We start from the raw sequence: 26,719 nt of genomic DNA, 5'->3' as shown, positions 1-26,719 counted from the left end.
TCATCACAGCAGATGTGTGTGCAACTGGGCGATTGTCATTGAGACAGTTCACCCTGCTCTTGGATAATGGGATGATTGTTGTCCTTTTTAAGCAGATGGGACTACAGCAGTGAGAGATGGAAGATGTGCTTGAACATTCCCGCCAGTTGTTTGGCACAGATTTTCAGAGCCCTACCAGGTACCATCAGGGCCTCATGCCTTGCTAGGGTTCAGCCTCTTGAGAGAAGCTCTGACATTGTCCTCTGAGATGGTATTCACAGGGTCGGCCATTGTTACAGCAATTCACACAGTTATAGTTTTACTCTCCTTTTCAAAGCATGTTTAGTTCATCGGGGAGTGAAGCTTCACAGCCATTTATGATGTTACTTTTCACTTTGAAAGAAGCATTGGCCTGCAAAACCAGCCAGAGCTGATGAGCAATTGATTCCATGCAGAATTGCTTTTTTGCTCTCAAGATAGGCTCTGTAGGTTGTACTTGGACTTCTTGTAGAGTTCTGGATCACTGAGAACTAGCCCTCAGCAGACAACAATTTTCATGGTTCATGCAGAGCTTTTAGTTTCAGGATGTCCAGTATGTTCTCAAAGCACACACTAATCCTCAGAGGTTATACCAGTTTGTATATACACATACACTTACACACATCCCCAACACACACACACAGATAAACATTAACAGGCATGCAGCCACTTTCTATCTAGTCTCAGTTCCTGATGAGATCGGTGACAACTGTGCCAAATTTATTCAGATTTGAAGATGAATCCTGAATATAGTCCCGTCTACTAATTCAAACCTGTCCTCCCTTGACCGTATCTCCACGGTCTTCACCACTGGTGCTGTTGTGCTCAGTCTCTGCTTGTACACCAGGAGTTGAAGTGTAGTTAAAGTGCTGCAAGGACTTGCCAAGGTACACGTGTGGGATGATATTTTCAGTGTTCTTTCTGATGGTGTAACAATGGTTGTGTGTGTTGGCTCCACTGTTTATACAGGTGATATGTTGGTGGTAGTTGGTCAGAGACTTCTCCAAACTGGCCTGCTTAAAGACCCTGCAATGATCAGGAAGGTATCAGGGTGTGCTGTGTTGTGACTGTTGATCACAGTGCTCAGCTCCTTCAGTATCAGCTTTGCATTGGTCAGGGGCAGAATGCACACTGTAACCAGGATGATGACAGAAAGTTTCCTTGGCAGATAAAACGGATAACACTTGTACGCAAGATATTCCAGATTGACGGAGCAGGACTGAGACACAGTTGTCATCTCTGTGCATCACAATGATGGAGCAAACACTGTCGTCTCTGCCTTTCCCTGATGGTGCTGTCCGGTCCATATGGTGGAAGGTGAAGCCTTGAACTGTAGTGCTTTGTCCGGATTGCTCGGGCTGAGCCATGTCTCTGTGAAGCAGGGTACGCAGCAGTCTCTGACTGTCCACTGGTACTGCAATCTCACTCTGTGGTCTTCCATTGTACTTTAAACTCTGAAAATTCCCAGGGAAAAGCAATGCAACAGCTGAGACAATAAAGAACTGGTTGTGCAGGTATGTGGGAGATCTTCCTTCCCTTTGCAGCAAAGGCTTAGACTTGTTGAGTGCTGTGGCATTAGACGAAATTGCAAAGAGAGGGCCTCCATTGACTCTACTCACACTCTGGGTATTTCCTTCAGGATATATTACACTTGCTGACAATTTCAATGTGATTTTATTTCTGCATTTAGCGAAAGGATAATCCGGGGACAAGTTTCCAGGGATCGAATCTGATCGGTACAGTCTTTGACCTTTTTGCTGCTGGTACAGAGACCACCTCGACCACTCTACGCTGGGGTTTTCTCTTCATGATGCTCCATCCAGACATACAGTGTAAGTAACACCAGGGCTTCTGTGCCTGAGTCAACACTCCAATCAGATGAGGTCATAGGTCACAGAGTCAAACTCCGATCCCAGTCGCGGCCTGGTTGTCACAAGCAAACTGTCTTCTATTAAAGTTGCAAAGTCACACAGCAGGGGAACAGGCCCTTCGGCCCACTGATTCCATGCTGACCATTGGCCACCTATTTACAAGAATGCTACACTAATCTCATCTCATTCTCCCCACTTTCCTCTCAATTTTCCCCTTGGATTCTAAACTCTTCCACACACAGGAGTTTATTTACGGTGTCAATTTACCCACCAACCTGTCTGTGTTTGGGATGTGGGAGGAAACCAGTGCACCTGGGGAAACCCATACAGGCACAGAAGAATGTGCAAACTCCACAAAGAAAGCACCCGAGATCAGGATTAAACCCAGGTCTCAGGAACTGTCAGGCAGCAACCCTACCATCTGTACTACTACACGACTGAAAGTGAATGCGTGAAAAACCAAAAATGTGAACTGTACATCTTTCAGTAAATCCCTGGTGCATTGAAGGTGGACTGGCTGTGTAACAGTGTGAATGGGGATGTAAGGACCAGTGTCCCCCAAAGCACACAAAGGAGATGGCTGCCCACATCCCTGAAATATTTCTGGGGTTTGGGGTCTGACCAGTTTCTGGGTCGGCATTCCTTAGAGTGAGGGTATTGACAGCAGAACACAGGCCACTGCTGGAAACAATTCCTGAAGCTTGGCACGTTGATGTACTTGGTGATAGAATATTCAGGCACTCACTCACACTGTGTTGTTGGAGAGATGATCTATAAAAATTATGCAATCTAAGCTGTATGCTTATTACAGAACTGGAGGATGATTCCATAAATGCCAGCACAATACTCTTTAAGCATTGCTTCCTCAGGGAAAGGGCACTGACCTCAGAGGATTCTACATATATTGTAGGTGCACTTAGTAATGGGACATTTGTGCCAATAGCCTCAATGATATTTAAACGTGCTTTCATGTAGCTTTCATTCAGTCAGTTCTAAGATAGGGGTTGCACAGATCTTTCTTTCTAAAATGTTTGCAAGCTTCAGAGTTCCAATTTGACACATTGGAAGCAGCACAGCAATATATTGGTATCCCTTCTGTTTTGGATCCAAGAGCCACTCCAAAGATTATGGACATAATTCTGGTTGTGCGGTCATTTGGATGAGGTATCAGACTGAAACCTTTCTCTCTTTTCTTTCAAGGAAGATTGGGATTTATCCCTCAATTTACTGTATTGTTTGTGAGAGCTTTTGGTTTGGACATTCTAATAGACTACACTTCAAAAACTTACTTTTTGTTGTTGTAAAGATGTCCTACAAATTGACACTCAACATGCTAGAAATACTCAGCAGTTCAGGCTGCACCAATGGAGAAAGAAAGAGAAATCAGTTCTTGTTTTGTTCCTGCAGCTCGGGTTCACGAGGAGATTGACGGAGTGATTGGGAAGGATCGAAGGCCAAGGTTGGAAGACCGGGAGGAAATGCCATTCACTAACGCTGTTATCCATGAAACACAACGCTTAGGGAATATTGTTCCAACCTCACTGCCTCATCAAACGTACAGAGATACCACGGTTATGGGTTACACCATCCCTAAGGTACAATCTGCAATGAAACTTGGGTATGAGGCCATCTCCTCTACATAAGAAACAGGATTAAACAGGATTAGAAGTAAGCCTTGTGACCTACTGAGTCTTCTCTGTCATTCAGCATGATCAGGGATGCTCTAATCTTGATATCAGTTGCACTTTCTAGCCTGTTTTCCCTAACACTGACTTGCCTGCAGACCAAAAATGGCTCCATCTTGGTTTTGGATACATTCAGCAACTCTAGCATAGAGACATCTCTGTGAGATAAAGAAGTTCTCATCATTTCTGACTTAAGAAGATGATTCTTCCTCAAGGGAGAATCATCCTTTCAGCATCTACAACACTAAACCACATGAGAAATGTGTTCCAAAGTGATCACCTCTTGTTCTTCTTAACTTCAATGACGAGGTCCAATGTGCTCAATCATTCTTTGTAACAAGCATCTTAGAAAGTAACATAATGAACCTTTTTTTATGGAAGACTGGCAGTTGCCCAAGCTACAAGTCTCCCCTCTCCATGCCACCAATGTTGTCCAAGGGAAGGGCATTAGGCATTAAGTACAAGGGCAGTTTAATATCCCTGACTACTGTATTCTGTTATCACTCCTTACATACAGTCCCTTGGAAAAGTATTCAGCCCCCAACCTTTTGTTAACATAAGTAAGTATTACAACCAGGGATTTTGATCAATTTAACTGAGAATTTTTATTTGTGAATAATCACATGCCCTTTTTTTAACAGTAGAGTCACATGTACCGCTTAGTGTTGAGGCCAAAACCTTCCATTTTAGTCTCATCCCACCACAACACCCTCTTCCACATCTTTTCATTATCTTCCTAGTGACACTTTGCAAAGTCTTTGTGGGCACCGATATGCTTCTTTAGCAGTGTGTGTGGTCTGTATCTAATACTGTGAATCAGCCAGTTAACATCCTCCTTACTGGAAAGTATGGTGGAGGTAGCATCATGTTATGGGGATGCTTCTCAGCAGCAGGAACTGGAAATCTGGTCAAGAGTGATGGGATGATGAATGATGTTAAATACAGAGAGATCCTGGATAAAGATCTGCTAGCCTCTGCTTGAAAGTTTAAACTAGGGGAGGGAAGTTAGTCTTTCAGCAAGACAATGACCCAAAGCGCACTGCCAGAGCAAACATGGAGTGGCTTCAAATGAGGAAAATTGATGGCCCAGTCAGAGTCCTGACCTTAATCCAATCAAACATCTCTGGCAAGGCCTCAAGATTGCTGTCCACTGCCACTCTCCAACTAATCTGGCATCGGTTGAGCAATTTTGCGAAGGAGAATGGGCAAATATTGCTCCATTGCATTGTACAAAGCTAATAGAGACTTGTCTGGAAAGCCTGCTGGCTGTAATAGCTGTGAGAGGCGGTTCAACTAAGTACTGAGTACAGGGGGATAAATAATTTACAACTGCTGACAACTCAAATTTGTTAGTTTTTCATGCTTTAGATTTCCCCATTGGGGGGGGGGGGGCTATGCTGTGGAAAAGAGGAGCATGAGATTCACAAATATAAATTCTCAGTTAAATTGATAAAAATCCCTGGTTGTAAAAATCTTCTCTGTGAACAAAGGTTTGGGAGCTGAATCTTTTACAAATCACGGTATATTCTCCCTGCCAGAGCTTCTACTGTAACTTGCATTTTGCCACATCAGCAACACAGACAAAATGATGGGAGAGCTCAGCGAGTCAGGCAGTCCTGAACAAGGGCATCAGCTCCAAACATTGACTGTTTATTTTCTATCACAGACACCTCCTTGCCTGCTGACTCCTCCGAGCATATTGTGTGTGTTCCTCAAAATTTCTGGGATCTGCGGGATATTTTGTGCAGAATTTCTGATGCATTTTAATTATTAGGGGAAATGCTGAGTTTCTGATGTTATCTTTGGTAGTCTGTCGGGATAGGGTGACTTGTCTCCAGTCCAGTTTTGAGGAGCAGAAGATGTTTGTGTGTAAATGCTTTAATGGTGGGGTTACTAACATATACAGGCTGAACAGAGAGAGAGGTCCTGGGCCAATGGCAAGAGATCTAAGTAACTAGAGATAAGCCATTATTGTGCACAGTCACAGGTGTGAATGCAAATACACACACACACTCAGTCACGGGTATGTGCACACTTAAATACACAAATACACGTATGCTTATGCACAACCATGCACATGCTCACTCACTCACACACACACACACAGCATTGTTATATACAGATACAAACACTTACTGTATGTGTGGACACACACAAGTACGCACAAACACAAAACTTTTTCCACTCCCTTGTTCGGACTGCCCACCCTTCCTGAATCTCCCCTAACTGTACCATTCAAAATCCACCTACTCTTGGTGCCTCTCCCTTTCATTCACTGACTTCCCAGCTGGTGTCTCTGCCCGTCTCCACATCTCAGGCTCTGCAGGGCTGCTCTCTGAAGTGTGATTACTCTCCCAGCCCCACATTCTGTAACCTGCAGCCGAGCCCGAAAATCCCCAAACACCTCATGGGAAGCTCGGAAAATTGACTGCACATCAGTCAGCAAGCAGTCCCTGAGAAGAGGTCTCTGCAGTCTGTCAGGAGTACCGGTCGGTCTTACATGGTGGGAGCATCTGCATATTCTTCTGATCTAATAAGCCAAGAACACACAGGACCCAGACATCTGTGGTGGATCAATAAGCCCCAATCTTGCATGGTGTGGCTTCAATGCCATTACACCACGATGGGGGGGGGGGGGGAATGTTTATCTAGACTGTGGATTATATTCCCTATAGTTCACACTCAGAAGACATCTCCTTATTGCTCTGACTAATGTATTCTTAACTAACGTGTCTTCTTTAGGGAACGCAGATTATTCCAAACCTTACCTCAGCCTTGTTTGACGAAGACTTGTGGTCGACTCCATATCAGTTCAATCCAGGACACTTCCTCAACCCAGAGGGCAAGTTTGTGAAGCCAGAGGCCTTCATCCCATTCTCTGCAGGTAATGTGGGATTCAGGGATTGTTCAACTTGCCAAAAGAGAAAGCTATAATTGTGTACGAGCAATTTTTATTCAGCAATCACTACAATCACTGTTCCTTAGTCAGAACATCCTGATGCAGGATCTCGGCCCGAAACGTCGACAGCAATTCTCCCTATAGTTGTTGCCTGGCCTTCTGTGTTCCACCAGCATTTTGTATGTGTTGTTCTCCCAACTTTCCTGTTTGGTTGAACCCCAAACCACACATACCCTGGACGTATATTGTTTATGAAAGGTGGCCTTCTCACCACTGATTCACGTGGCCATTAGCAGAGTTAGCTAATGAGCCAAGTTTGTATATGAGCCCCGGTGAGGGGGTTGTATACATAAGTTGGGAAGACCCAAGTAGGGAAATAGGGGAGACACAAGAGAATGCAGATGCTGGAATCTGGAGCAACACACAGTTGCTGTCTGGACTCCTTGCTGTCTCGGTAAAGAACTGTAGTTAATCAAAGATCTCACCCATTCTGGCCATTCCGGCTTCTCCTCTCCACCCATCGGGCAGAGGGTACAAAAGCATGAAAGCAGGTAGAAGCAGGTTTAAGGACAGCTTCTTTCCCAGTGTTATAAAACAATTGTATAATAATTGGACTCTTAACCTCACAATCTACGCCATTATGGCCTCAAAACTTATTGTCCACCTGCACTGCACTTTCTCTGTAACTAACTGTAACACTCCTATTGTTTCTCCTTGTCCTATGTCAATGCATTGATGTGATTAAATGATCTGTATGGATGGCATGCACAACAAAGATTTTCACTCTGCCTCTATATGTGTGAAATTAACAAACCAATTTTATTTACCAGAAAGCTGGAAGAACTCAGCGGCTCAGGCAGCATCTATGGAGGGGAATGTACAGTTGACATTTCAATTTGAGAAAATCTGGAAGTAATGCGTGTGCATGGGAGGTGTGTAGTGGCGGTTGGTTATGAAAACCATTTAGACAAGAGGGTGTTTTTAAGTTCTGGGTGGTGTACTGGGGTGTCCATGGGGATTCTGCTCCTGCATCATTACTTTATGTTGAATTTAAGACAAAGCAAAATATCTGTGTAAGAATCTGCTTACCCTCTTTCCCGGTTCTGATGTAGCATCATAGACCTGAAAAGTTCACTGTGGCAGCCTGACCTGCTGAGTGTTTCCAGCATTTTAAGTTTTTATCTTAGATTTTTCGATTTCTCAGGGTTTTGTTGTAATAACCATTTACTCAGACTTTTGGGAACATTCAAAAGAAAGTCATACTTAGCTTGCAAAAGGATAGATGGCTTTTTTATTTCTCCTTTCAATGTTGCCAGTGCATTGGAAATTCTGACAGCTTCCTGTCCAGAGTTATGTTTATAAACAACATAAAACTCAAGGATAGCACACAGGCTGCCAAAATTCCTCTCAGTTAAATTGGGAATGGATTTGTGAATTTCTCAGCAAGAGTTGGAATTGGCAGAATTGCTTCATGAAATCCATGGTTTCAGCATCACCACAATGGTACAACAGTAGCAGAAGCACATGGGAATTCATTGCTTAACTAGAGCCGGCCTGTCACTGTTCTGGGACACTGACCTCTGTTGCCCCTTGCCCCTACAGGACATCGTGTGTGTTTGGGGGAGCAGCTGGCAAAGACAGAGCTCTTCATCTTCTTCACGTACATGCTCCAAAGATTTACGTTCTTTCTCCCAGAGAATGAGCCAAAGCCAAACTGCAAGGATGCTCAATTCGGAATTACCCTCAGTCCAGCCCCCTATCGGCTCTGTGTTAAAGTCAGATAAGATGTGTGCGGGACTTTTCCCAGGAGCTTCCCTGCCTGGGTTTTGTCCATATTCCATGGCATACTGTAGTTTGAAATGGTTTAATTTAAAGATAAAAATATGAAGATGTAATTTCAAAATATCCCAAGGCAGTACAAAGATGCGGAAGAATAATGCAAGGAACATGTCAGTATTTGACACCCAACCCTCCTGCCACTAGAAATAAGATTACAGCCAGACAATCTCTGCAAGGATAAGAGCAACATGTCTTCCAGCTCCTCACCCCTGCACTGATCCCCAGTTACACCCATATGGTTCTGCTGGGCAGGCTCCATCCTTCGCCTGCTCACTCTTTGTCTCTTGATCTAGCTTCTATGTTGAAGAAACCTGACGTAAATTGGGGGACCGCTACATCGAGCACCTCCACTCCATCTGCCTAAAGTGGGATTTCTCAGTGGCCAAACATTTCAATTCCTATCCCCATTCCTGTTCTGACATGTTGGTCCCTGACCTCCTCTATTCCCATGATGAGGCCATTCTCACGGTGGGGGAGAAACTCCTCATACTCCATTTAGATAGCCTCCAACTTGATGGCATGAACATCGATTTCTCCTTCCAGTAATTTTCTTCCCTCTCCCTTCCCTCTTCTTCCACTTGCCACTCTGGCCTCTTACCTCTTCTCCTCACCTGTCTTTCACCTCCCCCTGGTGTCCTTCCTTCCCCCTGGTCCTCACTCCTCTCCTATCAGATTTCTTCTTCTCCAGCCTTTACTGTTCCCACCCACCTGGCTTCACCTTTCATCTTCTAGCTAGTACTTCTCCCCCTCCCACTCCCTACAATTTTATTCGGTGTCTTCACCCTTCTTTTCCAGTCCTGAAGAAAGGTCTCAGCCCGAAACATCCACTGTTAACTTTTTTCAATAGATGCTGCCTGAACCACTGAGATCTTCCGGTAATTGTTTGTTCAGCTCTGGTTTTCCAGCATCTGCAAAATCTCTTGTGTTTAGCATCAACATTAATATCATTTGTCTGAATCAGAAAATAATGCATGTTCTTAAAATTATTGGAAAACTATTCGATATTGCATTTTACAAACTATAAACATAATCATTCTCTCCTGTATTTTGGAGATTACAAACATTATCTCCTTCTGTTGCCCAATAGGATCAGAGGTCCATCACATCCACCTCACACTGACTAAACACATCTGACTCCCATCTGAACTCAGCTTACTGTTCACTCCTCCTCTCTCCCCCCACATTCGGGTTTGGGGCTTGTGACAGAGTCATACAGCATAGAAACAGGCCCTTCAGCCCAACTGGTCCCTGCCAACCAAGATGTCCATCTCAGCTAGACACACCTCCCAGCATTTGGCCTGTAGCCCCAGAGTAGGTGATATTGCCACCCCAGGGGTGGTGGGAGTTTCTAAGGGAGCAATAAAGATAAAGCAGATGGTGAGAGGTGCTCGATAGCAAGGGGTCAGCTGGGAGATTAAAGGTTAATTTAAGAAATGAATTAATTATTATAAGCATTTGATCCTAAGTGCCTCAGAGTTGATTATAATCATCATGTAATCACTCATCTCTTGCTAACCTACCGTTCAGTTAGATTTTGCTCATAGAACGCTATAGTTGTTGAAAAGCAATGTGACACTTGTGCATCTGGAATCTGAAAGCAAGAAATCCTGTGGCTTCTGGACCTATGCATTAGGGTATGGCATTCAATGGGGTAAAGTTCAGAATCTGCCCTTTCAAATAGTCTTGATCACATTTCTCCAGCCCACAGCCCCACTGCTCCAGTTTAGGCACTGAGTCAGGTTTTGCCTGAGCTATGATGATCTCATAGCTTTCTCCTTTATGGATCGCAGCACTTTACGTTGAACTTGGACAATAGGCAATTGACAGTGGCCACAAATCCAGAATGAAAATGGCAGAAACAAACCAAACATAAAAGGAGTATAGAGAGTGTCGTGTGGAGTATCTGAAATATGGATTTATACCACCATTAAGCAGCGTTACAGCCAATAAGTCTGTTGTGTGGAAATTTTTTTCAAATGAGGCAATGAAACTGTCCAGGCTCCTTGAACATTTGAAGAGAATACACTCTGATAAAGCAAACAAGAACCTGATTAATTTTCAGTCACTTAGTGAATACTTTTAGAAATGTAAAACACTTCTAAACATGTTTCCAATACTTCACAACAAAACAGAGATGGTTTGCCTACCACAATCAACATTCTATTTTCTCATTGCTAAATCTGAAAAGCCCCATACAATTCGAGAAGAACTGATTTTGCCAGCAGTGAGGGAGGTATACTCTTGCCACCTAGATGAGCTGCATAAAGACATGTCAGAGAGATTTCAGGATCTTCCCTCAGTCCTAATTCCAGATTGGATAATGAATCCATTCCTGAACACTTGCAATGAGGAATTAACAGGAAGGATGGAGGAAGAACTGATCTTGCTAGAAAATGACTTTGAGCTGAAGCCAAGGTTCAGAACATCACACTAAGTCTTTTGGTTGTAGAAAGAAATTTCTGAACACTATCCTGCAATGTGGAAAAAGATCAAAATGTTCTTTATTGCCTTTCCAACATAATATTCAATGCAGTCACCCAACTTCCTTCAAAGCAAAAAAATAGACTGCAAATTGCTAAATGTGAGGATGAGACACCTTCTGAGTGACATTCAGCCTTTTGAGAAGCTGATAACACTGCACCAAGTGAACAGTGAAAACGCAAAGAAGTGGTGAATAGTTGGTCTGATAATGTATGCTCTAAAATTCTTGATGAAAATTGTTTTTCCTGTAATTAAATAAAGTAATAATTTTATCTATAGCTTTAAATAGATCTGAATATATTTGCAATTAATTGTCTCTGCTTTTTGCAGTTTCTATTTTTTTTTTACTATGCACCATAAATCAAAGTTCTTTACAGTTTTTATGCAATGGCCAGAAAGGGAAATGGGCATATTGGAGATGTGATATCAGAGCCAAGGGCATGATAACCCAAAAAAGTTTTGGGAATTCTTCTCTAAACCTTTCTATCCAATTGCTTGTCCAAGTGCCATTTAAATGTTGTTAATATATCTGCCTCAATCACTTCTATTAGCTCATTCCATATACGGTCTACCTTCTGAGTGAAAGTGTTCTCCCTCAGGTTCCTATTAAATCTCTCTCCTCTCACCAGATCTGTGCCCATCGTGATTTTTATGCACCTCCACTGGCTCTCTCCTCAGTCTCCTACATTTCCTTGCCTACTCAATCCCTCTCTATAATTCAGTCCCTCAATCCTTGAGGATCTTTTCTGAATTGTTTTTGGCATCTTTACTGTAGCAGGGTGACTAAAATGGAACACGATTTTCTAAATGTGGCCTCACCAATGTCTCGTGTAACTGCAACATAACATCCCAGCTTCTGTACTCATGCCTATCTTGACATTGAGACCAGAGGGTGAGACTGGGCCCTGGGACAGTCTGAAGACTAAACCGAGGGAAGGTATTGAATGAGACAGTTTTGCCTTAGAAACTTTCCCCAGCACCTGAGCTAGATGCTGTCTGTGTGGAGTTTGCATGCTCTCTGACTGTGTGGATTTCGCTGGGTGCTCAGGTTTCCTCTCACAACCCAAAAACCTGCAGCTGGCAGGTTGATTGGTCACTGTAGATTACCCTGAATGTGTAAATGAGTGGAAAATATGATGGGATTTTAATGGCACATGAAGAAAAATAATTTACAGATCTCTAACTAGGGAATACTCTGTGAGCCAGCACTGACTCTGTGGGTTGAATGGTCTTTTTGTCATCGTGAAGTGAGAAATATGGGAATTTGCTTCAGAAGGAGGTATATTGAGGTGCTGTGTCAGTTTTAGTGAAGGATTCAGTCTTTTTCCATCCCAGACCAAATGTAGGCCCCCACGTGTTATAAAAACCCGACTTACAGAAACCCCTCCACATCAGGGAGCTCCCCTAATATCATCACATTCACAAGTCTGACTTACGTACGTACATTTGTTCCTGCAAATGGCAGAACTAGTTTCCTTTCTCCACTTTCCATAATTGTTCTTTCTTATCAATCTTGTGATTTTTACAATATTGTGGTAATGTGATTATAATAATGTGATTTTCTGTATTTTCTAATTTATTGACAAAATATTTAATGGATGTGTGTAAAATGGAACCCATTTCATACCTGTGGATGGTCTGAATGGCTAAGATCCAATACAAAGACTTTCTGAGAGACGGGCATCCCCGGGTGTATAGTCAAAGCTGCAAAGCCACATTCAATGCCATTGGTTCATAAACCATAAATGACCACTGGAAATCAAACACACTCTTTCTTCATCCAAGACTGTAATATTTCATTTGTTTTAATTGCTATTTTAACAATGCACTTTTACTTTATTTCCTGGTAAAATGATTAAACACAGAGATTATTGTGACATTGCATTGCGTTCCTCTCTGTGTCATTTCCACACCGTTTTGATATCATCAAAAATACAGTCTCTACAACAGCACACCTAGAAAAATTGGGAACGGCTGCTGCTTGCTTTACACTCTCAGCACAATCCGAGTATGGAATCTCTGAGACATGTCAATCCTGCATCACCAGTGGTTCCCTGATGGCCACACTCATTCATCTTTCCTCCCCTTTGTTGGTGTAACACCAGTGACCTGGGTTCTATCCTGATTTCCGGTGCAGTTTGTGGAGTTTACACATTCTCACTGTGACCACATGGGTTTCCTCTCCGTGCACCTGGTTCCTCACACATCCCAAAACCTACTGGTTGATAGGGTTAGAGTTAGGCTGCTGTAATTTGCCTCTTGTGTGAGTGATAAGAATCTGGAGGAGTGGGTGGGGAGTGGTGGTTGATATAATGGATATATAGGGTGAATATAATGGGACTGGTGCAGAGTACGTGTAACTAGCTGATTGAAGGTCAGTGTGGTCTTGGTGGGTGGAAGGGAATAATAACTCTGTGACAATGTCACAGTCAAGACACGTCACACGATGAGCAATCACCAAAAGATCAGTGCAAAAAGCTTGTCATGACAGCGCCCCAGCGACTCCACCAGGGGTTAAGGGCGCGCGCACACACACACACACACACACACACACACACACACACACACACACACACACACACACACACACACACACACACACACACACACACACACACACACACACACACACACACACACACACACACACACACACACGATACTGCAACTGATGAGATAAAGTTCTTTCACTTTATTTACTGCCCTCTTCACCCACCATTTTAAAGTGCCTCATGCTTATAACTGCATAGTCAAAAATCCAGGGGAATTATTCCTTCATTTTTTTAGGATCTTAAAGATCTGGATTTCTCTGTTATTTGCTGATTTGACTTAAGGAAGTTGGAGTTATTCTTGACCTACTACTGGCTGCAGTTAACAGAATTGACATAGTTAACATACCCTTTGCCAAGTCCACTCAGTTCCAGACCTCATCACAGCTATTGGTACAGGCTCCCCACCATCATGATGTGGAAAAATATCCTGGTTCCCTCAGCGTCACAGAGGCTAAACCGCAGAAGGCCACGCTTAAAACTGCATTACACCGAAAGGACTGCAAGGTGGCTCAAAAGCAAATAAAGATGGAGAACGAATGTGGCCTTCTCAGTAACATGCAGCTCCCAAAAGTCTTCCAAGAGCCAGCGAGCAATAAAAGCTGCTACAAGCTCATCCATAAAACAGAAAAGTTCAGCCCTTGGGCTCATGGTGTCTGTGCCAAATAGGATACAAAATTATTACCTTCTGGCTGTTCATGATTCGTTATAGGAAACTGATACAGGACTTTGTGATATGGTGCAACTCAAACTACCTGCGTCTCAATATCACCAAGACCAAGGAGATGGTGGTGGACTTTAGGAGATCTAGGCCTCATATGGAGCCAGTGATCATTAATGGAGAATGTGTGGAGCAGGTTAAGACCTACAAGTATCTGGGAGTACAGTTAGACGAGAAGCTAGACTGGACTGCCAACACAGATGCCTTGTGCAGGAAGGCACAGAGTCGACTGTACTTCCTAAGAAGGTTGGCATCATTCAATGTCTGTAGTGAGATGCTGAAGATGTTCTATAGGTCAGTTGTGGAGAGCGCCCTCTTCTTTGTGGTGGCGTGTTGGGGAGGAAGCATTAAGAAGAGGGACGCCTCACGTCTTAATAAGCTGGTAAGGAAGGCGGGCTCTGTCGTGGGCAAAGTACTGGAGAGTTTAACATCGGTAGCTGAGCGAAGGGCGCTGAGTAGGCTACGGTCAATTATGGATAACTCTGAACATCCTCTACATAGCACCATCCAGAGACAGAGAAGCAGTTTCAGCGACAGGTTACTATCGATGCAATGCTCCTCACACAGGATGAAGAGGTCAATACTCCCCAATGCCATTAGGCTTTACAATTCTACCGCCAGGACTTAAGAACTTTTTAAAAGCTATTATTAATGCTTTTTGAGATAGTGATTTAGATGCATATCATATTTTTTACTGAGTTAAGTATTGTATGTAATTAGTTTTGCTACAACAAGTGTATGGGACATTGGAAAAAAGTTGAATTTCCTCATGGGGATGAATAAAGTATCTATCTATCTATCATTCCCAGCATAGGCATGTGCATATTTAAAAGCGTCTTATATGTCTATTTACTTTCACTAAATGTAGTGGCAGCGTGGTGCCAACACCTACCATACTGCAGTGGTTCCCAACCACCGGGCTGCGAGGAAACAATATGATTTGGCGATATGAAACGATATGAGTCAGCTGCACCTTTCCTCATGCCCTGTCACGGCTACTGTCGAACACACGCGAGGTCATCAGTCGCATAAACGCTGTGACACGCTCGCGCCGGGATCGCTGGTTGGACTCGGGTAACCGGCCGCCTCGCGCCGGGATTCGCTGGTTGGCCTCGGGTAACCGGCCGCCTCGCGCCGGGATTCGCTGGTTGGCCTCGGGTAACCGGCCGCCTCGCGCCGGGATCGCTGGTTGGACTCGGGTAACCGGCCGCCTCGCGCCGGGATCGCTGGTTGGACTCGGGTAACCGGCCGCCTCGCGCCGGGATCGCTGGTTGGACTCGGGTAACCGGCCGCCTCGCGCCGGGATCGCTGGTTGGACTCGGGTAACCGGCCGCCTCGCGCCGGGATCGCTGGTTGGCCTCGGGTAACCGGCCGCCTCGCGCCGGGATCGCTGGTTGGCCTCGGGTAACCGGCCGCCTCGCGCCGGGATCGCTGGTTGGCCTCGGGTAACCGGCCGCCTCGCGCCGGGATCGCTGGTTGGCCTCGGGTAACCGGCCGCCTCGCGCCGGGATCGCTGGTTGGACTGGGTAACCGGCCGCCTCGCGCCGGGATCGCTGGTTGGCCTCGGGTAACCGGCCGCCTCGCGCCAGGGGTCGCTGGTTGGACTCGGGTAACCGGCCGCCTCGTGCCAGGGGTCGCTGGTTGGCCTCGGGTAACCGGCCGCCTCGCGCCGGGATTCGCTGGTTGGCCTCGGGAAACCGGCCGCCTCGCGCCGGGATCGCTGGTTGGACTCGGGTAACCGGCCGCCTCGCGCCGGGATCGCTGGTTGGACTCGGGTAACCGGCCGCCTCGCGCCGGGATCGCTGGTTGGACTCGGGTAACCGGCCGCCTCGCGCCGGGATCGCTGGTTGGACTCGGGTAACCGGCCGCCTCGCGCCGGGATCGCTGGTTGGCCTCGGGTAACCGGCCGCCTCGCGCCGGGATCGCTGGTTGGCCTCGGGTAACCGGCCGCCTCGCGCCGGGATCGCTGGTTGGACTCGGGTAACCGGCCGCCTCGCGCCGGGATCGCTGGTTGGACTCGGGTAACCGGCCGCCTCGCGCCGGGATCGCTGGTTGGACTCGGGTAACCGGCCGCCTCGCGCCGGGATCGCTGGTTGGCCTCGGGTAACCGGCCGCCTCGCGCCGGGATCGCTGGTTGGCCTTGGGTAACCGGCCGCCTCGCGCCGGGTCGCTGGTTGGCCTCGGGTAACCGGCCGCCTCGCGCCGGGATCGCTGGTTGGCCTCGGGTAACCGGCCGCCTCGCGCCGGGATCGCTGGTTGGCCTCGGGTAACCGGCCGCCTCGCGCCGGGATCGCTGGTTGGCCTCGGGTAACCGGCCGCCTCGCGCCGGGATCGCTGGTTGGACTGGGTAACCGGCCGCCTCGCGCCGGGATCGCTGGTTGGCCTCGGGTAACCGGCCGCCTCGCGCCAGGGGTCGCTGGTTGGACTCGGGTAACCGGCCGCCTCGTGCCAGGGGTCGCTGGTTGGCCTCGGGTAACCGGCCGCCTCGCGCCAGGGGTCGCTGGTTGGACTCGGGTAACCGGTCGCCTCGTGCCAGGGGTCGCTGGTTGGACTCGGGTAACCGGCCGCCTCGCGCCGGGGTCGCTGGTTGGCCTCGGGTAACCGGTCGCCTCGCGCCGGGTTCGCTGGTTGGACTCGGGTAACCGGCCGCCTCGCGCCGGGATCGCTGGTTGGCCTTGGGTAACCGGCCGCCTCGCGCCGGGTCGCTGGTTGGCCTCGGGTAACCGGCCGCCTCGCGCCGGGATCGCTGGTTGGCCTCGGGTAACCGGCCGCCTCGCGCCGGGATCGCTGGTTGGCCTCGGGTAACCGGCCGCCTCGCGCCGGGATCGCTGGTTGGCCTCGGGTAACCGGCCGCCTCGCGCCGGGATCGCTGGTTGGACTGGGTAACCGGCCGCCTCGCGCCGGGATCGCTGGTTGGCCTCGGGTAACCGGCCGCCTCGCGCCAAGGGTCGCTGGTTGGACTCGGGTAACCGGCCGCCTCGTGCCAGGGGTCGCTGGTTGGCCTCGGGTAACCGGCCGCCTCGCGCCAGGGGTCGCTGGTTGGACTCGGGTAACCGGTCGCCTCGTGCCAGGGGTCGCTGGTTGGACTCGGGTAACCGGCCGCCTCGCGCCGGGGTCGCTGGTTGGCCTCGGGTAACCGGTCGCCTCGCGCCGGGTTCGCTGGTTGGACTCGGGTAACCGGTCGCCTCGCGCCGGGGTCGCTGGTTGGCCTCGGGTAACCGGCCGCCTCGCGCCGGGTCGCTGGTTGGACTCGGGTAACCGGCCGCCTCGCGCCGGGTCGCTGGTTGGACTCGGGTAACCGGCCGCCTCGCGCCGGGGTCGCTGGTTGGCCTCGGGTAACCGGCCGCCTCGCGCCGGGGTCGCTGGTTGGACTCGGGTAACCGGCCGCCTCGCGCGGCCGGCGGGAAGTGCCGTTGCTACTGGCCTGGAGTGCGGACAGATGGGCGCCGCCTCGGAACCTGTTCAGCGCACCGAATATTCACGGGGAATCCGGTGCTAAAATATTCGCAGACGATCTAATTCAGGCTCAGGGTTCCGTAAGTAGCACAGCAGCTACCTCGCTGCGATCTACTGAAATTCATCCTTCCAGCCAAACTTTTGTCGGCCGATAGATCCTATGAGGGAGGCGGACGAGCGAGCGCCCTGTCGCACTCCTCGCTCGGTCGGTCGCTCTCTCCGGACTGCGAACGCCGCGATCCCGGTACGGGGACCTCCGGCCCTGACCTTGTCCTTTCACCCCACCCGCGACCAGCCGCACCTGGCCAAGGCGGCGGGCGGGCGGGCGGGCGGATGGGAAGCTGGAGTTCGGGCCCGGAGGCTGTCTAATGAGGCAATGAAGCCCTCAAAACTGCTTCGGCACCTTGAGTCCAAGCACCCTGCGGTTAAATACAAACCCGCTGAGTTTTTTGAGCGGAAATAAAACGTGAGCAAGTGGGACAGAAGCGAGTGCTGAAGAGCCACGAAATCTAAATTGCGGAATAAACTGGACATAAGGAACCCCCTTCGAGTATCGCTGTCTCCCATCAGCCCACGATGGGACCGTCTTGTTGCAGGGAAACAAGCCCAGGTCTCCCACTGATTCAGCAATATTGGTGTGGCATGTGAGGAAAAAATGCGCTCTGTATTTAATTTCCAAACGTTCCTTAAAATGTTATGATGCTATTGACTTATCACTATACTCATGCAAGGAAAATATGAGCAGTGTGTTTAATATTAAATTCGTTAGATAAACCCTTTTAGAAACGAAATTGAGTGTGTTAGCCACTTATAAGTGACTTATAGTTGACTTATCACCTATATTCCAGTCATGATTAACATCCCCCAAGTCCACAAGAATAATGTCCATATTAAACCGGTTTGCGGTGACCCCTGTGTATAAAAAAAAATGATCTGCACGTTCCTGTTAAACTTTCCCCCTCACCTTAATGCTGTGCCCTCTAGTGTGTAGGCCTCCGTTAGTCTTGATAGACCATGGATTTGTACCTTGGAAAGTTTCCAGGGCGCAAGGGTTTTTTTTCTATGGAATACTGGCAGTTGCCCAAGCTGCAAGTCTCCCCTCTCTCCCACACCACCAATGTTGTCCAAGGGAAGGGCATTAGGACCCATACAGCTTGGCACCGGTGTCGTCGCAGTTAAGTGCCTTGCTGGAGGACACGCACGCAGCCTCAGCCAAGGCTCGAACTAGCAACCTTCAGATAACTAGACGAATGCCTTAACCACTTGGCCACGCGCCAATGTTAGTATTCAACATTTCTGTACTGGGGTGAAAGATTCTGACAATCTCAGCCCCCTCCCCCTCCCCTCCCTTCCCCATAATTTTATATGTCAACTCCCTCCTTCACCATCCAATACTCCAATGAAAACAGTTAAAGTTTGTCCATCTTCCTATTATAGCCAATAGCTTGTAATCCAGGCAGCACCCTGTGAACCTCCTCTGCACCCTTCCTGTAACTGGGCAACCAGAACTGCATGTTTGTGTTGAAGGTGATCACGCAATACTGTAAGGTAGAGAGCTGCAAGGCTTTGATCCAACAGATACAAATGAAAGGGAATATGCATGCATGCCAGGATGCCATGTGACTTGCTGAGGAATCTGCAGGTAGAGTAGACCATTGACCTTGGATGGTGGAGACCACCAGTACGTTGCTGCAGTTCCTTTAGTCAATGTTACAGCCAAGGCGCAATCCTGGATGTATTCATGCTGATATCCCTGTTTATTTGTATGAGGGAATAGTGTCCATGCACATGGGAGACAGGCAGAGAGATGACTGGACATTTCTACACTCGTGTTTGATTTTGGTTCTACAGTGATAAGAAAATACCAAAATCTGAACTGCACAGAGAGTCGAAGCTATTCATCAATGTATAAAGTGTTCCTTTAATAAATATTACACAGCTCTACCATTTTGTACGTGGTCATTGCAGAAGCAAAAATATCAGGTGCAGCACTGCGACATAAGCATTGATCTATTATAGCTAGTTTTGCTTATTCATGTTGAAAATAATGTTACACTCATCTCATCATACAGTACACACAGAAAAGATCTGAGTGTGTAATCCATTATCTATTTTTAAACTGGGTTCATTCTTCTAACAAAACTTCATTTACAAATGAATATTGATGCAAATCCTCAGGATATAAAGGGAGATTTCCTCGTGATCTGCCTGTCTGTAAGGAATATGCTTTTGGATATGCCATGGAGAGTATTCTGACGGGCTGCATCACTGTCTGGTATGGGGGGGGGTAGGCCTGCTGCACAGGAACGGGAGGGGCTGCGAAGAGTTGTGGATTTAGTCAGCTCCGTCTTGAGTACTGGCCCACAACGTACCCAGGACATCTTCAACGAGGTATCAAGGGTAGGTTTTTTATGCAGAGTGGTGAGTGCATAGAAAGGGCTGCCGGCATCAGTGGTGGAGGTGGATACGATAGGGTCTTTTAAGAGACTCCTGGACAGGTATATGGAGCTCAGGAAAATAGAGAACTATGGGTAGCCCTACGTAATTTCTACGGTATGGACATGTTTGGCACAGCTTTGTGGGCCAAAGGGCCTGCATTGTGCTGTAGGTTTTCTATGTTTCTATGAGTGGTGTCTCAGAAAAGCAGCGTCCATTATTAAGGACCTCCAGCACCCAGGGCTTGTCCTTTTCTCACTGTTACCATCAGGTAGGAGGTACAGAAGCCTGAAGGCACACACTCAGCAATTCAGGAACAGCTTCTTCCCCTCTGCCATTTGATTCCTAAATCGACATTGAACCCGTGAACACTACCTCACTTTTTTAAATATTCAGTATTTCTGTTTTTTGCACAATTTTTAACCATTCAATATATGTATACTGTAATTGTACTTTATTATTATTTTATTCTTTTTCTTCTATTATTATTTTTTGGGTTTTTTCTTCTATATTATGTACTGTACTGCATTGAACTGCTGCTGCTAGGTTAACAAATTTCACGTCACATGCCGGTGATAATAAACCTGAGTCTGATTCTGAAATTGCAAATTCCAGTTGTTGGGATGGGGCTTTCCCAACTTGTGTTGGTGGGATGAGATTTTGCTACCTTCCCAATGCTCCTGGCATGCATAGAGCTGTTAAGGTAGATTTCCACTATCACATTCATGTCTTCACAAGATTTACTTTAGTTTACAACCTCTGCAGTGTTAGCAATTGATAAAGAAAAAATTAAGAATTACATCCAAGTTTATTAAGAATAAATAAGTGTAATAAGAAGTGTAATCAACATGTAACGTACTTGCTACAAATTGTCTTTATGACAGTTTTCCTCCTTTTCCAACTGACTCGATGGATTGGATTATTTGCTCTCACAGACTCTCTCCTTTGTGCATTATCCACACATAGAGAACTGACAGACAGAAAGGTATGGTACATCAGGACAAACACTCACACTTTTCTGCTTACAGTTTCATCTGTCACACGTGTCCATCCTCTTCACTTCCTACATTTACAAAATTTATGCTTTCTGAAAACCTTGATGCGATGCTTCAAACCAACAAATTGAGATCATGAATTTGCATTGAGTTCTTCCCTACTCCAGGGAACACTTCCGTCCAGTGTGAAACACTACAGTTCACTACTCGCCTTAGCAACATTACCGAGACACTGATATAGCCACACTTACACACAGATACAAGCACTCAGATACAATATGTAGATATTGTGTGGGATATGGAATAGAACTGGAACAGTATAGAATTAATGCCAATGGGTGCTTATTGAATCCCAAGGCAGGAGACAAACTCTGGATTGCTTGCCTAGTGACAATCTGTGGCTAAGTTACTGGACCAGTAATCCAGGAGCCTTGGAATGTGTCTATCTGGCAAGGGTGTGACAACATATGTACAGTCAGTTATCATTTGCAGCAGAAGGGGCATCAATTTTTTCTTTTATTTTCGACAAGACATCATTGATTCTTCGGTAATCATTCTGAAGTCTCGAACATCCACCTCTGACTGCTGTGAGGACCCAGGTCTCATTTGCTTCAAGACACACTAAAGGGCTGCCTGTCTGGACCTGCAACAAACCACAAACACAAGGTGATTAAATCCACTGGACTATACTCGGCCTTTGGACTGAGGGAATGATGAGAGTCCCACACTAACCAACTTTTACACTACTGTGCACTCATTTCTAGTTGTGTTCTTGCACTAATGTCTTGTTTTCCAATCTTTTTCTTCTCTCTTGTATACTTTGTGGACAGTTTAAGAACAATTGTATGCCCCGTGCGCTTCTTAATCTGCGTGACTGTGACGCTGTTGGTAGAAACATGTTTTTCATTGTACTTTTACCCCACCATACTTGTGCACACAACAATAAACTCAAATTATCAGAGAGATGACATCCAAACTCCAATAGTAATGGAAAACAAATAACACTGCAGATGCTGAAATCTGAAGTAAAAGCTAACTAAAATGCTGGCAGAACACTGTCTTAACCAAACCAGCTTTGGGCTTGCACTCCTGTATCAGCTCTGTGAAAAACTACAGTTCACTACTCTCATTAGCAACATTACCCAGACACTGATGTAGCCACACTTACACACAGATACAATATGTAGATATTGTGTGGGATGTGGAATAGAACTTCCTCTCCATTTCGGACCTGAACTATTAACTGGTTTCGATTCCCACAGATGTTGTTTGACTGGCTGAATTCTTCCAGCATTTCAGTTTTTGAGTAAAATAGATTACAAGGAGGAAGGACTCGGAAGATAAGAAGTCCTATGGATTGGATATTCAGTCCCAAAAGAGACTGAATATAAGTATGATTTGCTGTGTTTGGTTATTACCTTATGAGAAAATAGAAATAAATAGGAGTAAGGTTTACATGGCATAGTTGATCTGATCTATCCAGGCTTGAGACATTTCCATGCCCAGACCCTTGATTACTCCAAAGTCAAATAAGTCTTCTAAGTATTTAATGACTCAGCAGCATAATTCTCTAGGGTAGAGAATTCAAAGATTCATGAGCACTCAGAAAAGAAGGTCCTCATCATTTCAATCTTAAGCATCCAGTCCCTTATCTTGATCTTCCCCAATGTGGAAACATTCTCCTAGCTTTATCCAGACAAGTCTCCTTGGTTTATTATATGTTTCACTGTGATCACTTCCTTTCTTCCAAACCCCAGAGGCTAGGCCTATTCTACTTATAGGACAGCCCCCTTGATCCAGGACTCCAACCACAAGAACTGTACACCAAGCTCCGGGTGTGGCTTCACCAACGTCCTGCACATCTGCAGGAAATCTTTCCGAAATTTGTGTACTCCAATCTCTTAACAACAAAGTTCAACATTCTACTTGCCTTCTAATTTTTTGCAATAACTTGCACCATTGAGGGTAAGAATGAGATGATTTGGCAGATGTCTGAAAACTAGTGCAGGGGGTAGGTCTTCAGATCTCTGGAACACTGGGATCTCTTCTGGGGGAGGTAGAATGTGTAAAAAACAGACAGGTTACATCTGAACCCAAGAGGGGTCAATATCCTTGCGGACAAATTTGCTAGAGCTATTAGGGAGGGTTTAAACTAAATTGGCAGGGGGATGGCAAACCAGTTTTAGGACTGATCATGGGGCAGTTGATATACAGTGTGCATGAAGATTGTCAGGAGGTACAGGCAGATGATCAAGCAAAATTGCAGTCAATGGGATGAGTTGCAGTGCAAGTGGAGGACAAAATCAAAAAGAGTGATGAATACAGGACTGAGGGTTCTATATTTGAATCCACGCAGTATATGAAATAAGTTAGATGATCAGTTAGCTATTGGTAGGTATGACATTGTGGGCATTACTGAGTCATGGCTTAAAAAAGATCATAATTGGGAGCTTAACATCCAAGGATATACATTATATTGAAAGGACAAGTAGGCAGGCAGAGGGGTGGCTCTATTGGTAAATAAATTAAACCAAGTTCTTAGAAAGAGGTGACATAGGATTAGAAGATGTAGAATCCTTGTGGGTAGAGTTAAGAAACTGCAAGGGTAAAAAGACCATGATGGGAATTATATACAGACTTTTGAACAGCAGCCAGGATGTGTGCTTCAAATTACGATGGGAGATAGAAGACACATGTCAAAAGGGTAATGTTATGATAGTCATGGAGGATTTCAATAAGCAGGTAGACTGGGAACATCAGGTTGGTGCTGGATTCCAAGAGAGAGTTGTATAATGCCTATGAGTTGGGTTTTTAGAGCAGATTGTATTTGAACCTACTAGGGAAAAGGCAATTCTGGATTGGGTGTTGTATAATGAACAGGATTTGATTAGGGAGCTTATGGTAAAGGAACACTTAGGAGGCAGTGATCATAATATCATAGACTTCACCCTGAAAGTTGAGAGGGAGAACCTAAAGTCAGATATATCAGTAATACAGTAGAGTAAAGGGAATTACAAAGGCATGTGAGAGGAGCTAGCCAAAGTTGATTAGAAGGGCACACTAGCAGGAATACCGCAGTTTCTGGGAGAAATTCAGAAGGCACAGGATAGATACATCCCAAAGAAAAACAGGATGACTAACCATGGCTGACAGGAAAAGTTAAAAAGGGCAAAAGAGAAAGCATATAATAGAGCAAAAAATTAATGGGAAGCCTTTAAAAAGCAACAGAAAGCAACTAGAAAACCATGAGGGAAAAGATGAAATATGCTAGACAATAATACCAAGGAGGATACTAGAAGTTTTTTTTTCAGATATAAAGAGTAAAAGAGAGGCGACAGTGTATACTGGACTGCTGGAAAGCACCTTTAGAGAGGTTGTAATGGGAGACAAGAAAATGGTGGATGAACTAAATAAGAATTTGCATCCATCTTCACTGTGGAAGACACTAGCAGTATGCCGGAAGTTCAAGTGTGTCAGTGGGCAAAAGTGAGTGCAATTGCTATTACTAGGGAGAAAGTGCTTGGAGAACTGAAAGTTCTGAAGGTGGATAAGTCACCTGGACTACGGGTTCTGAAAAAGCAGGTTGGGGAGATTATGGATGCATTAGTAATTATTTTTCACAAATCACTAGATTCTGGCACGGTTCCGAAGGACTGTAAAACTGCAAATGTCATCCACTCTTCGAGAAGGGAGGGAGGAGAAGAAAGGAAATTATGGGCCAGTTAGCTTGATCTCAGGATTGGGAAGATGTTGGAGTCAGTTGTTATGGATGAGGTCTCAGGGTACTGCAGGCACATGATAAAATAGGTCAAAGTCAGCATCATTACCTGAAGGAAAATTTTTACCTGGCAAATCGGTCGGAATTCTTTGAGGAAATAGCCAGCAGGATAGACATTGACAAATAGCAGGAGAGTCAATGAATGTTGTGTACCTGGATTTTCGGAAGCTCTTTGACAAGGTGCCGCAAAAATGGCTGATTGGCAGGAGGCAAAGAGTGGGAATAAAAGGAGCCTTTTCTGGTTTGCTGCTAATGATTCATGGTGTTCCACAGAGATCAGTGTTGGAACTGCTTCTTTTTACATTATATGTCAAGGATTTGAATGATGGCTTTGTGGGCAAGTTTGTGGATGATACGAAGCAAGGTAGAAGGTCAGGTAGTGTTGAGGAAGCGGCGAGGCTGCAGAAGGACTTAGACAGATTATGAGAATGGGCAAAGTGACAGGTTGAATACAGTGATGGGAAGTGTATGGTCATGCACTTTGGTAGAAGGAACAAAAGCGTAGACTATTTTCACGGACAAAAAATTCAAACAATCTGAGTTGCAAAGGGATGGGAGTCCTCATGCAGGATTCCCTAAAGGTTAATTTGCAGGTTGAGTTGTTGGTGAGGAAGGCAAATGCAATGTTAACATTTATTTTGAGAGAACTAGAATATAAAAGCAATGGTGTAATACTGAGGCTTTATAAGGCACTGGTGAGGCCTCACTTGGAGAATGGTGAACAGTTTTGGGCCCTTTAAGAAAGGATGTGCTGTTGTTGGAGAGGGTTCAGAGGAGGTTCACAAGAATGATTCAGGGAGTGAAAGGGTTAATGTATGAGGAATGCTCAGGGCCTGTACTTGCTGGAATGAGGACAGATCTCATTGAAACCAATCAAACGTTAAAAGGCATAGATGGAGTGGACGTGAAGAGGATGTTTCGTATAGTGGGGGAGTCTAGGACCAGAGGGCATAGCCTCAGAATAGAGGAATGCCCATTTAGAATGGAAATAAGTAATTTATTTAGGCAGAAGGTGGTGAATCTGTGGAATTTGTTGCCATAGGCAGCTGTGAAGATCAGGTCAGTGGGTGTATTTAAAGAGGAGGTTGATAGGTTCTTGATTCATCAGGGAGTGAACAGTTAAGGGGAAAAGAAAGGAGATGGGGTTGAGAGGGAAAATGGGTCTGCCATGATGAAATGGTGGAGCAAACTTGATGGGCCAAATGGCCTTTTTCTGCTCCTATCTCTTATGGTCTTATGGTTTAAGTCTGCATTAACTGTCTGTATTCCTGATAGGACAATGCCTGCATCTCTCTGTGGACTCTATTGTTCCATTGTACCATACTATGTCAATAATAGTCCATTTTTCAATTCTTATCAAAGTACATAACCTCAGTATGCTGCAATGTTTCTCCCCTCACCTTGTGCCACCCTCTTGCAGGTTATTTGTATGATTATACATAATCCCACCCCACTATTTAGAGTTTGCCAATTTGAAAATTACCCACAACCTTGCTCGTCTTTATCACTGCATAAAATATGTGTCACTGAGGTACGTACATACTGACACACCAGATGCACAAGGCACTCAGGCGAAGTCTGCCCATCCACCCAACTCTCTACAAGGACTACCTCTGGAATTCTCCATGTATAGTATCGCTACTCAAAGCTCAGTCACATGACACACTTCAGTAGGTGGCAGTAATGAAGTATCAATATTGTTGACAACCAGGTTCATCAATAGCAGACACAATTGAGGCATTTAGATAGATACATGAGCACACAGGCAGTGCAGGATCTGGACCAGGTACTGGCTGATAAGTTTAGTGTAATTTTGTTTCATGGTGGATGCGGGCAATGTAGCTGTTCTGTTCTTTGTTTAATAGCCCAAGATATTATCTTCAATAATTTGAGTCCTCATCTTGTAGTAGTAACCAGCATACTGAATAGCTAATACCTTATACAGCATGGAAACGAGCCCCTCTGCCCCATTTGTCCATGCTGACCAAGAT

The 26,719-nt window shown here is 45.8% G+C and overlaps 2 protein-coding genes across 5 annotated transcripts in view; one reads left to right on the top strand and one right to left on the bottom strand.

The window, feature by feature from the left end:
* The window catches only part of LOC140731854 (cytochrome P450 2D17-like), a 94,623-nt gene that overhangs the window by 42,214 nt on the left and 25,690 nt on the right, over positions 1 to 26,719 (top strand). For 2 of the 4 annotated variants that reach the window (XM_073053773.1, XM_073053772.1), the window contains exons 6-8: positions 1,709 to 1,850; positions 3,297 to 3,484; positions 6,317 to 6,458. In XM_073053773.1, coding sequence (XP_072909874.1) covers positions 1,709 to 1,850; positions 3,297 to 3,484; positions 6,317 to 6,458 — 472 coding nt within the window. Of the gene's footprint in view, positions 1 to 1,708; positions 1,851 to 3,296; positions 3,485 to 6,316; positions 6,459 to 7,303; positions 7,634 to 8,075; positions 12,671 to 26,719 lie in introns of those variants that run through there. The other 2 variants (XM_073053771.1, XM_073053774.1) reach the window with 2 other exon arrangements.
* LOC140731859 (uncharacterized) overlaps positions 19,178 to 26,719 on the bottom strand; it is a 32,913-nt gene continuing 25,371 nt past the window's right edge. Inside the window, exon 10 of the mRNA XM_073053780.1 lies at positions 19,178 to 21,593. Coding sequence (XP_072909881.1) covers positions 21,426 to 21,593 — 168 coding nt within the window. The 3' untranslated portion in view covers positions 19,178 to 21,425. The remainder of the gene's footprint in view (positions 21,594 to 26,719) is intronic.

The sequence above is a fragment of the Hemitrygon akajei genome, chromosome 8 (assembly GCF_048418815.1).
Source record: "Hemitrygon akajei chromosome 8, sHemAka1.3, whole genome shotgun sequence".
Lineage (NCBI taxonomy): Eukaryota > Metazoa > Chordata > Chondrichthyes > Myliobatiformes > Dasyatidae > Hemitrygon > Hemitrygon akajei.
This window is presented reverse-complemented; position numbering and strand designations above follow the sequence as displayed.